Consider the following 12,180-nt stretch of genomic DNA (forward strand, 5'->3'; position numbering starts at 1 on the left):
GACAAAAAAGTTACACTTAAATCAAAATACTTCTTTCAGAGTTGTCTAGGGGCACCTGGGTGGTTCAGTCAGTTGAAGAACATCTGACTCTTGATTTCAGCTCAGGTCATGATCCCAGGGTCATGAGATCAAGCTACATGTTTGGTTCCAGGCTGGATGTAGAGCCTGCTCTCCCTCCCTCCCTCCCTCCCTCCCTCCGTGTGTCTGTCTGTCTCTCACCCTCTGCCCCCTCCTCCACACTCGCTCTCAAAAAACAAAAAAAAAGGTCTAGAAGACAGTGCCGGCTACTGGCTTACTGTTACTGATGGACTGCTTGTCATTCTTTCTTCCGGAGTTTCTTATTTTCTCTACTGCAAAGCAGTGCTTTCAGAGACCGTGTATATTAACAGCCTGCCCAAGAAGCATCACAGGCCACAGCTGCCCTACTCCAGAATCAGCCATGTAGATACAGCCAGGTATTTGGTCAAAGCGTTTTAAAAGAAGGAAGCTTTTTTCTGTGGTTTTAGCTTGTGACATGTGGCGCTACCTGTGTAACCACCCTTTCCTGCTGGTGTGTGTGCATTTGCGTGTGTGTTGGGGGTATAGGAGAGGGATGCATGGCTGTGGGAATGGAAGGATTTCAAATTGGTGCAGGGATGTAAGAGAACGTAAACGTCTTCCAACACTCCACTCTTACACCAGAAATTGGGAAGATGCTAATAGTTACTTGTTATCTCTACCTAGGGGAACTTTTGAGAGATTCTTACTGGATTCCTGAGGTTGGGGCCCAAGAATCCTGCTAACAAGGACTCCAGGTAATTCTGATGCAGAATTAGAGTTTGAGACCTCAGCCAACACTGGTGAGGAGTAAAACTGGCAGGTATACTCTGCTCTCAGCAAACACATTTACATTTTTACAAGTGTAAACACATTACAAAAATGTGTTTGTGGAAAGCTGACTAAAGTGATACTCTCTTGCCCCGGGAAAGAAGCAAATAAAGCCATTGCTAACAAATTCAGAGCTTGACTGTGAAGTTCGTTCTTTCAGGGAATATTAATCCCTGAGAAAACAGCACAGCGACTCAGATAATAGAATTAGGCTCAGTCGAGTGGTTTCCTTTTTGCAGAACTGCCCAGAGGGCTGGCTTGTCCACACACACAGGAAGGGCAGCTTCTGTTTCTTGACTGGTTTGTTGCTCTTGGGACTAACAGATTGGATATGCCCAGGGACACATCACTTTCCCGTGATCTGGGCATTTCTGAAACACGGCAACACTCTCCAGACCAAGTTCCAGCTGAGCTGCAGCTAGAAGAAGGGTCATTATGGTTGACCCTTGAACAATACAAGTTTGCACTGTGTGGGTCCATTTATTTGTGGATTTTCCTTATAATTTTAACATCAGCTTTATTGTAAGAATACAGTGTATAATACACATACCTTGCAAAATGTATTAATCTGTTATTGGTAAGGCTTTGCGTCACTAGGAGGCTATTAGTAGCGTTTTTGGAGGAGTCAAAAAATGTAATACACAGGTGCCTGGGTAGCTCAGTCGGTTAAATCCTGACTCTTGATCTCAGCTCAGGTCTTGATCTCAGAGTCGTGAGTTCAAGCCCCATGTTAGGCTCTTTGCTGGGTGTAGAGCCTACTTAAAAAAGACAACAAAAAAGTAATACACAGATTCTTCACTATGCAGGTAGGGGTATCTTGCCCCTAACCCCCGAGTTGTTCAAGGGTCACCCATAATTGCATTGTGGCTGCAAGAGGGTGCAGTTCTAGGAGCCAGAGTTTTGGTGGAAAGAAGGCTTGTGTAACTTGAGCTGCATCTGGCCGGCCAGGTCTGCCCTTGAGACTTCCCCAGCCCCTAGCCAGTGCCCTTGGTAGGCAGCCCAGGAAGGAAAGTCACACAACTTCTACTGGGCAGCCCTGGGACTACAATTTGGATTTCTTGTTTTCTGTCCCTAAGCTATTCCCATTGTATCCCACGGGAATTCCTTGTTTCTGACATCTGGAATTCTGAGGTTAATCTTGTTCAGCGCCAGGGATGAGACTGGAACTGGGGCAGGAAAGGGCGAGAGTTTTTTTGGGCTTTGAATCCTGTTAGACCCAAACCTGAAGGAAGCTTAGAAGACATTTATGGAGGGTGTCTGGTGGTTTCTGAAACCTTGTGTTTTTGCTGCCTACAGGCATCCTGGTGTGTATACATTTTACTAAATATCATGCTGAGATGACCAGAGGAACTTAGTCACAAGAGTCGCTGCTGGCATGATGGGGCTCCCAGGTCTGGAGATGGCTGTTTATGGGCTGTGTGACCCCGGAGCTTCAGGTCAATTCCTGGAGCCTCTGAAGGGCGGGGTGTAGACTAGATGTTCTCAGAACTCTCCCACTTGCACTGTCGGGGGTCTCTGATGGCAGTGGCAGTGCTGAGCCCCAGCTGTGGCCTCTGCGAAGCCTGACCTAGGGGAGAGCATGGCTTTTTGTCAGCAGGCTGGCGGGCCAGCCAGTGCTCTAACCGAGCCCGGGTGACTCCTGCCTCCACATTGAACTGAGCAAGCGACTGCAAGAGCCGGTTGTCCTGTGCCGCACTGGTACTCCATTTGCAGGACGCAGAGCTAGGAATGGCCGGGCCGATGAGCCAGGCTTTCAGGGCATCTGTGCCATGTTGACAAACACCAGGTGCCTATCAGCCTCCTGTTCTAGCATCTACCAAGGGTGGCTGTCTCTGTTATCTTCCTGAATGGCTCTTTCTTCCTTCCCCAGCCTGGTGATGGAAGCTTGCCCAGGAACAGCCCTGGCGAGGAGGCCAGGCAGAGGCAAACCCTATCAGGCTGCTTGGCGAACTTGGGTTCCCTTCTACCTGGCCTCAGCGCTGCATGGCACATTTGCTGGGGCGTGTGGAGTGGAAGACTGATGATGGGCCCTTAAAGCCTGAGTGGCAGGTAGTCTCCGACGTGGCATTTTCAGAGCCCCCAGGGCCCCACACCCTGCCTTTGTTTTACCTCCTCTTAACCAGTGGACACTGGGCCTCTTACCACGTGGTTTGAGCAGGGGGTAGGGCTGGAGCCAGAACCCAGGGAGCAGCTGCCGCCCTGTAATACCCGAAGGTGGCAGTTTGGTACCCCCAGGTCTCTCTCTGTGCCTTTCCTGCCCCAGAGCCCCCCCCGTTCCTGTGCCTTCAGAGGGCATCTACCCCACATAGGGGTTCTCAATTCTGCAGCATGGCAAGGGGATGGAACTTACTAGAAATGTAGGCTCACAGGGCCTGGTGACAATTCTGAGGTGGGCGTCCTGGCGCAGGGCCAAGTCTGGCCTCAGTTTTCCAACAGGAGACTGACCAGGGCCCCAAACCACTTGCCTTAAGGCCACCGTGTCAGCGGGAGGAGGGTTGTGACTCCCCCCATAGGGCCAGTCCTCCAGCACAGAATCCCTGCTCCTCGTGCACAGGGGACATGGAAGGTACAGTGAGGGACCACAGGTTTGGGGGGTGTTCAGTGGCCACTGTTCATGGGGTCCATGGACTCCACAACTCTTCTCCAGCTGGCCCTCCAGGCTGCGTGCTGCACTGACAATAAGGTGGGTTTAAAACCTGCCTTGCCTTTTACCAGGTGAGCTTTCCCTTCTGTGGGGATTCTTTGTAAAATGGCGGGGAGGGGGGGCGGGCGGTATACCGCCCATGGGTTCTGAAAAGTTTCACGTGAGAACCAAGGGCAGGGCTGGGCACGTGGTCAGCATCAGGTATTACCAGTCACTTCTGTTCAGTCTCCTGCCAGAAAGCATGGGCTTCCTCTTTCCACGTAAGCCCCCTCCAGAGTTCTAGGACAGGTAGGAGGGTCTCCTCTTGCTTAAAAATCTCACAGCCCCTACTGCCTTACCTGTCCGGACACCTTGTCCTTTGTAACCTGGCTCTACAAGGCCCCCTCGACCTCACTTCCTGTCCCTGCACCTGCCATCCCCTTGGCCTTGGGCCTTTCTCCCCTCCCCTGACAAACATCTCCTGCTCTGGTGAACTCCAGCTTAAGCTCACTTTTCTGGGGAGCCTTCCTCAAACTCCCAGCATCCTTTATGCCAATACCATTGCAATACATAGGTGCCACGTAGCATGATTAGGTGGCCCACAGGAGCCGGGACCAGGTCAGGGTCCTGCAGATTGAAGGCAGTACTGCCTGGCCTCGAGAGGATTGCTCAGTGCGGAGGCTGCCGGCTTGAGAACATGCTGCCTGGGTCTCAGGGTTCCCGTGACGGCCACCCACAGAAGTGCCCTCTGGCGGGTTTGACTCCTGACATACGGAGGTCCCAAAGCAGGCAGTGGAGGCTAGTTCTTGGATTGCCCTTCTTTGGCACCCTCCCCATCGTGCTGGACCTGCTGTGAGGGTATGTGCCCTCTCCCTAGCCACTCCAACTCCTGTCACAGGCCTGAGGCTCAAGAGGGTGATGAAAGGGGACAGTGCTTGCTCGAGGCAACCCCTTAACAGGACTGGTTGATGCTGGCCACCAAGCCCCAGGCTGCTCAGATTCACCTGCTTGCTCCTGGCTTGGTCCCACCCATCCTGGGACCCGACCCCTCCAATCCAGGTGTTGCTCAAGCTCAATTCCCACTGCTTCCTCCAAGACCACGCTGCCTCCAGCCACCAGACACAGTGGGTCTTAGGATCTTGGCAAGTCTGGGCTGGCTGCTCCAGCTCTGGACCACACCCCTGAGGCACAGAGGAGCGTCCAAGCCTCAGTCAGGACACAGATTCCCTTGCTCGTTCACAGAGCTCACCCCAGACAACAGCCTAGGCCACCCGTGGCCTGCTTAGGTAGCCTCCGATTCTGAAGGGTGGGGGCAGCGGTCAGCACATCTGGCCACTGGGTGCGATGACCGGGAGAAGTGCTGGGGGAGCCCCAAGACAGCTGCAAATCTCCTGATTTCAGGGGAACCAAACAGCACGCTTGTTCTTCCCCTGAGGGAGACAGCCCCTCTTCGTTCCTCATCCTGGGCCCAGCGGCCAGGCCAGGGAGCCCCAGCAGACCAGACAAGACCGAAGTGCCGGGCGACAACGTTGGTTTTAATGGCATTAACATCCGGAGGTCATACATCAGTTCTTGCTGGCAACTTCTCCCAGGGCTGAGGGGCTGCTGCCTCGCTGGGCCGGGCTGTGACCCTCCAGTCTGTCCCACAGCCTTTGAGGCTCCCCACCCGCCCGCCTCCCAGCCCCCAGCCCAGTGAGAGAAAACAATTGCACTGATTGACACACGGGTCCCCAGAGGCCCCAGCCTCCCCAGCTCACACCCTGGGGTCTGTCACGGAGCTGATAAGGACTTTGGCGTCTGCTCGGTGGTGGTCCAGGCCTGGTCCTGGGGAATAGTGTTTATCAAACGTGACAAAGGTTCTTTTATAAACAGGGGTCTGGAAGATCTATTTCTGTGATTCTAAGAGACTCTCGTCTCTAATGGCTTCTCTCAGAGCTACTGGAAGTTGGGCCTGGATAACGCTGTTGGTTGGTTTATTTATCTGTAAGGAATGTGTAAGGCATTTTGGTAAGTTGAACAGTAACTTCTCTTCCCGCAGAGGAGACTCAGACAGAAGTGCCCTCCTTTGAATTGCTACTGTCCTCCTGCGAACAAAGGTGGGCAGACGGAAGGAGAGGCTGGGGTCAAAGAGCCAAGGCGAGCACTCACCCCAAACTCCTAAGGACCTCCAGTCACCCCTTGGGATTAACAACCCCCACCACTCCAATACTTTCAGAGAACACCCAGCCCAGCAAGTCTGGAAAACCAGAGTGGACTCCGGGGGCTGACAGGAGCCGGGGACACAGGAGAGGGAGGGCCCTGAGTTGGGTGAGGACCCTGGTCCCCCAGGCTGCAGAGCGAGGACCTAGCTGGCAGTGGGGGCCAGAGACGTACTTCCCACCAAGGGGAGCCACAGGAGGGCAGGTGCTGGGCCCAGCAGGCTGAATGTCCTGCCACCTGCTTTCAGGAGTCTGTCCCCACCACTTCCGGCCCCCCCAGGCCTGGGTCTCCTATCTGTCCTGCGTCCTGGGAGTCCTGGGACTCCCACGGGGTCTGCTCTGCTCTGGACCAGGGCCCAGCTCCAGGGATGGGGCAGCCGAGGCCACGGTTAGGGCCAGGACACTCACTGTTCTGTCCAGCTGCTCCTGCAATTTTTTCACCGTGTCTTTCTCCTTTGCCAGCTGCTCCTGGGTCGTCTTTAAAAGCTCCTGTAATTTGGTGGCAGCGCGTCCCAGGTCACTGGTTAACTTCTTCTCTTTTTCTAGTCTCTCCTGTGGGTGGTCACAGGATCAAAGGAGATCAGCTGTCACATGGCACACAGCAGAAAGACCACGTGGCTATATGCCCGGGAAGCCGGAGTCTGCCAAAGGCGGCGAGAGGATGTGGTCTCCTGGTCACCCAGAGACAGGTCTGTGTCCCAGCTACCAGCACTACCAGGAGAGCTTCCTATGACACGGGGCATGTCCTACGGCGTACTGTGGCCTGACCGAGGAACTGAACTTCCAGTTTTGTTTAATGTAAACAGCCCCGCTGACTGGTGGCTGCTGTGTGCGACATCGAAAGTTTAGACATCCCACCACCCCCATCACCACCAAATGAGGCTGGACCCTGCCCGAGGGGCCTCAAGATGGCTCCCACCGCACGGAGCGACAGTGGGAGATGGTGGCAAGAGCCGGGGTGGGAGAGGTGGTGCTCCTTTCCTGACCCCACCCTGAGCCCTGGAACAGACCCCCCGGGCCCCCTTGCCTTCAGCCGCGTGGCCTCCTCCGCTTCTGAAGACTCGAGGGGCCCCATGCTGCGGAGCTTCTCCAGCTCTGTCTGCAGCCGACACGCCGAGCTCTGAGCCTTGGTGTAGAGAGAGGGCATCGGGGCATGGGCGGGATGCCATACACACCCCACAGGTCCCACAGGTCCGCCTGGGGACGCCCACCAGGAGGGGATTAAGGCTGTGGCCAGGGAGAGCAGGCGGGACCCACACGCACGGGGCAGGGGATTGTGTGGCACCCCCCCCCCCCACCGGGAGGGACAAGGCCAGACCGCCTGGCAGACCCCGGCCCGCACCCCCACTGTCCCCGACACCCCGAGGGCTACATAGGCAGGGCCTGACCTCCTCAAACTCGGCCGTGAGCTTCTGCCGTTGTGTCTGCTCGTCCTCCAGGAGGGCTTCCGTCCGCTCCAGCTGCGTCTTCAGCTGCGTGGAAACACCGCACAGACTGTGGGAACCCGGTGAAGGACCCCCTTGGGAACCAGGGCTCCTGGGCAGGCGCCGTCTCCTAGCTCCTTGCGCCCCCTCGGCCTTTCCCTGCCCCTGGCTGCCCACCAGCCGGCTGACAGTCGCTCCCACACTCCCGCTGCGGGGAGACGGTGCCTCGGCCCCCGGGTCCAGAGCCACCACCTCTGCCGACCTCAGACACCCTTCCTGAGACTCACGGCACAAGGAGGCCTCAGAGCCACCGTGCAAGTCCCAGCCCCACAGTGTCGTGCCCACCACTGCCACTCTGGTGACAGGCCCCCACCTCCCGCTGAGGGCTCGCAACTACAGCCACTTGGGTCCAGAGTCTGGAGGGCAAGCACCCTGCTGTGACGTGCCGGCGAGGGCCCGGGCGGGAGACCAGACTCCCTGACTGCAGGCCCAGCCGCCCCGACTCCCTCTTCCCCCCACTCCTGCGCACAACTGTTAAGATCCAGCGCCCGACCCCTCTCCGTCTGGCCGCTTCCCTGCCCCTTCCTCTGCTCTGGGACTTCCTCAGAACCTGGTGGTCCCTCTCGGGGCAGAGCGGGGTGGGGAGAGCAGGTGCTGGAGGCCGCAAGTTGCCAGTGTTTAGCCGGAACAGAGGCCTGCCGCCTTTGCTCTCCAACTGGGCTCGAGGGGGCCCACGCGGGCTGTTAGTGACAGACATCTGGGGACCGGCTCACCGCCCTAACCTCGACAGGGTCCTGCTCTGCTGGGGGGGCCTCAGGGGGGACAGCCGGGGACCCAGCTACGTCACCATCCTCTACGTGGCTCTGCATCTCACTCAGCTGCTGCCTGACCTGAAACAGGGAGGGTGGGTTTGTGCAAATACACAGCCAGACACACGCCCACCGTGCCACGCACACACGCACAGGCCCCTCAGGAGGACGGCACAGGCTCTCCACGGCTGGAGCCCCTATGGGGGACCTGGTTTGGGAACTATGACCTCTGTCAGAGTCCCCATGCAGGTTCACTGGGCAGGGGGCCAGTGCCATGATCCCTCACCGGAGCCAAACTCTGAGGGGCCCACGCTGGTCCCATCCACGTGCTTTGCTCCAAAGCCAGCGGTGGAGCCCTCCCCGGGAGCAAGGTGACCCCTGATGGACACGGCACACACACAGCTAAGGAATCCAAACGGGAGGGAGAGGCGGTGGACAGGCTCTGCACAAACACTGCCTATGTCCCTGTCCTGGATTCCTTCCAGATGCAGCCCACGATTTAGGGCCTAAAAAAGATCACGAGAGGACACGTGCCTATCAAGGTCCCATCACACCAGAGCTCCATCGCTGGGAGCAGGTGACACACGTGGTGGCCCCCCAGGCACTGGGCCTCCAACCTGAAGCGGAAGCAGCATTGCCCACGAAGCGCTGGTAAAGGTTCTAGTCGGGGGATCTGGGTGGGCACTCGGTGCGAGCTCTCCAGCGGGCATGGATGGTCTCGGGCCCCATTCCAAAAGGCCCTGCTCCAAAGGGTACCCCTAGTGTGCGGGTACCCTTTCCTGCTTCCCTCCTTCCCAACACCAGCCCCCCAAAGGTGACCCCAAAATGCGCAGGCCTTTGATGATGAGGAATTTGGGGATCTTCTCTGCACACGACCTCAACTGGGACAGCACCCCTAAGGCTGGTCGCCTAGACCCGGCTTAGGTTAGCAGCTTTCGGGCTCAGGTGATTCGGCATGGATGGCACCTGCCCTCTAGTGTGACAGTCCCAGGTGAGGCCCTAATAACCCGAGGGGCCCCTGTGGAGTCAGGAGCTCGTGTCCCAACATGGATGCTGCTGTGAGAACGCCAGCACCACGGACCAGACCTTCCGTCTCCTCTCAAAAAACCAGGCACGTGTGTTTGTATCCAAGATCTACCAATTTCTAAGTGTTAACAGTGAATTCAAGGTGTGAAGAAAGACCACAGATCCAACGGAATAGGCTGTGGCCTCCGGGGCCACGGCTTGTGGCTGTAGTCCCACAGCTGGGACCAGGACGGGGGAGGCCCGACTCCGTGGGGCCTCACTGACCTTGCCGGGCGGCAGGGAGCCGGGCAGCTGCCCAAGCAGACAACTAAGAGGACCCGAGGTCACCTGCACGGCAGGGAGCCCCACACAGCAGGAAATGGCACCCCCAGTCATCCCCCTGCCTCGGTGCCCACCCATACATTTGACTGAATGGGTCTGAGCCACTGCTGAAGTGAGAAAACACCCGAGGGCCACGGAGGGCGAGGTAGTGCTGAGCCACAGGGCTCATGGAGATTTGAACTTCCCAGAACCCCTGCCCTGAGCTCCCAGTGCCTTTATGGGGCCAGGCCGCACCAGGGGATGTGTGACTAGAGCCCGAGCACTGGCCCTGGCAGCCACACGCCCAGCTCTGAGTTCTGGGCCAACGCGCAAGGAGCCCCTTCAGCACGGCTGATCAAAGCCGGCCCCAGAGGTTACACCGGGGCACACCCCCACTCCACCGTGCCGTGTGACCTTGCACGGGGTGGAGAACCACGACTGGGCGATGAACCACACACACGCACACACGCCCTGGCACCATTCCCCTCCCGTCCACGCTCACTCACCAGGGCGAGCTCATTGCTTTGTTTCTGGGCTTCACTCTTGGCTGCATCCAGCTGAGACTGAGATTCTAATAAAAGTTGCCTCAACTTGGAGAGAAAACGAATCCAGGTGATGGGGGGAAAAGGAGAAAAGAAAACCAGTTCCTATGAGTTAACACCTACGCACACAAGCTGCTCCAAGCCCTGAGAGCATTTCGGAGCAGCGTGGGCCTGGCAGGGGCTCCTCGGCCTCCCCAAACTACGGTTTCTCTCTGAAGACGTGGGGAAGACAGAATCCACTACAGGCCTGTCTTGGATCTTCGTTTACAGACCATCTTATAAAATACGGCCAAAAGTTTGAAATCAAACCAGGACTGGGGGGGGGGGTGCCGCCTCTGAACAGTCAGTAAACGGTATCAGATTTAAGCCCATTTGCCTCTGAAATGGTGTCCCCGGGCCAGGGAAGGAAGTGGCCTCACGAGGCTGTCCTGCTGTATGCTTCCCCGCTGGTGGCACGGTCTTTCTGCCATTCGCCCATGACACCCCTCTCAGGTCAGCTGGCCCACGGCAGAAGCCTGAGAGCCCAGACTCTGAGTTCCTATTAATGAGCACCATGGAAGGAGAAACCCAGGACGGGCTGGAGACCTCGCCGGGCAGACTCACCCCTGCCACCTCCTTGGCGTAGTTCTGGCACTCGGCGCTGGAGGCCGCCATGTGCTTCTCCAGCTCTGCTTCCAGATGTGAGGTGTGTTCCCGCACCTGGATACACACACACACACACACCACAGGCCTCGAGCGGGCCAGCAGGAGGCACTGACCACGGGGGACAGGGTGACGGGGCGCAACAAGGCTGGCTGCCCTGGGGTAGGAGCTGGGAGACTTTCCGTGGCCTGTTGGCGACGGGCCAACCAAGGACAGGCAGAAATGAGTCCCTGGCAGCAGAACCAACCAAGGACAGGCAGAAATGAGTCCCTGGCAGCAGAACGCCGTCCTGAACTCTGGCACTCCTGGGCCCAGATGTGTTCCAGACTCCACGGTGGGGAAGAGCTTTTAGATCTCCTTGTTAGGTGGGCACCAGAGGCCCCCTCCGCAAGGCCAGGGCTGACCGTGTCTGCAGAGCCCTGGGGCCACCCGGCGCCCCTCCCATGCCGCAGACGCGGCCGTGTGCTGGGGCCGGGCATCCCGCACAGGCCCCCCGCTATCTCGGGCCGCTCTGAGGTGCCAAGTGGCTCTCAAGAAAGAAAAGCAGGACAGACGAGATCCCTCCGCCCCTCTCAACACGTGCAGTCCACGAGGGAGAAAGAACTACGGTGGCCTCTGTAATGAGGAAAGCAGCCCTCTGGGCAGAGCCCCCGCGCCTACCTGATCTGAACTTTCAAGTTCTCCTCTCAGCTTCTCTACAATCTCTTCGAGATGTGTCACTGTGACCCGTGACTGCAAAGCAAGGGCAAGGTCCCATCAAATGCGAGCCCCTGGGAGGGGACGGTCCCGGGATGCGGTGCCACGTGTCCCCGGACCCGAGCAGGACGGGGCCCCCTCTCCCAGGAAGCCCAGTGGTGCCCGCCCACCTCATGCATGACCAGCAGCTTCTCCCTAGGGTAGGGGTGGGGGTGCCCTGGAGACGGAGAAGTCGGCGGTCACTCCGTAATCAACACTTTATGTGGCATCGCCAAAACCCAGCACACTTGCCTCCTGTCTCCCAGGAGACCCACGCGACCCCATCAGCGCTCCCCCTGGTTTTGATGAATTCTGATCTAGCTGTGGGCCTTTGGGAAGTTGTGTCTGAATTCCTAGGGAAGGCGGACCCCCCCGGAGCGACGCCCAGGTCACCGGTCCCAGGCCAGGGTCTCAGGGCCCTTCTAGTACCTTCTGGAGCTCCTCCTCCGTGGCGCTCACTTTGGCCTTCCACACCTGCTCCTCCTCCTCCACGCTCCTCTGTAGGTCCTTGAGCATGCCCTCCTGGGGGAAAGGGACACTGAGGCGGGGCCCCTCTGCCTGTAGACCGCACCCCCATGAACACAACCGCAGCCTAGTGCCCCTGGCTCCTCTGGGATGGCTGCCTGGCTGTCAGTGTGGCCCAGCTCTGACTTCGTCATAGTTGTCACATGGGGAGGAAGGCGGGCCACAGTCCCGGAGTGGGGTCTCTGGCCAGTGTGCGAACGAAGGCTGTGCGTGGGCCATGCAGGGGAATGAGGTCTGTGACCCGAAGGACACCACCAGGGTTCTCATCTCCGTTGGGTTTGCCACCAGCGCTGATCTCAGGCCCGGGACGGGGTCGGGCAGGAGGTCTAGACCTAGTGTGGCTCTGGCAGTCACACGGACAGTGGCTGCAAGCCCGCCGTCAGCCAGATGCCCACCTCTTCCTTTCCCAGACTGTTCCGTGTCCCGACTGTCTCTGCACCCCCAGCTCCAAACCCGCAGCCCAGCCCTCTCCTCCGCTCAGAAGCAACG

At 58.0% G+C, this 12,180-nt stretch overlaps 1 protein-coding gene across 3 annotated transcripts in view; it reads right to left on the minus strand.

Moving 5' to 3' along the window:
* Positions 1-5,161: 5,161 nt before the first annotated feature.
* Positions 5,162-12,180, minus strand: part of RRBP1 (ribosome binding protein 1) — a 65,842-nt gene continuing 58,823 nt past the window's right edge. For 2 of the 3 annotated variants that reach the window (XM_047068342.1, XM_047068341.1), the window contains exons 16-24: positions 11,596-11,688; positions 11,092-11,163; positions 10,393-10,488; positions 9,754-9,837; positions 7,895-8,002; positions 7,077-7,160; positions 6,716-6,814; positions 6,097-6,240; positions 5,162-5,574 (exon numbers count right to left, since the gene is read on the minus strand). In XM_047068342.1, the coding sequence (XP_046924298.1) occupies positions 5,536-5,574; positions 6,097-6,240; positions 6,716-6,814; positions 7,077-7,160; positions 7,895-8,002; positions 9,754-9,837; positions 10,393-10,488; positions 11,092-11,163; positions 11,596-11,688 (819 nt within the window). In that variant the 3' untranslated portion in view covers positions 5,162-5,535. The remainder of the gene's footprint in view (positions 5,575-6,096; positions 6,241-6,715; positions 6,815-7,076; positions 7,161-7,894; positions 8,003-9,753; positions 9,838-10,392; positions 10,489-11,091; positions 11,164-11,595; positions 11,689-12,180) is intronic. The other variant, XM_047068343.1, reaches the window with a different exon arrangement.

This window comes from Lynx rufus, unplaced genomic scaffold (genome assembly GCF_022079265.1).
Source record: "Lynx rufus isolate CCGP_SWC_20201006 ecotype Redwood Valley unplaced genomic scaffold, mLynRuf1.p SCAF_8, whole genome shotgun sequence".
Classification (NCBI taxonomy): domain Eukaryota; kingdom Metazoa; phylum Chordata; class Mammalia; order Carnivora; family Felidae; genus Lynx; species Lynx rufus.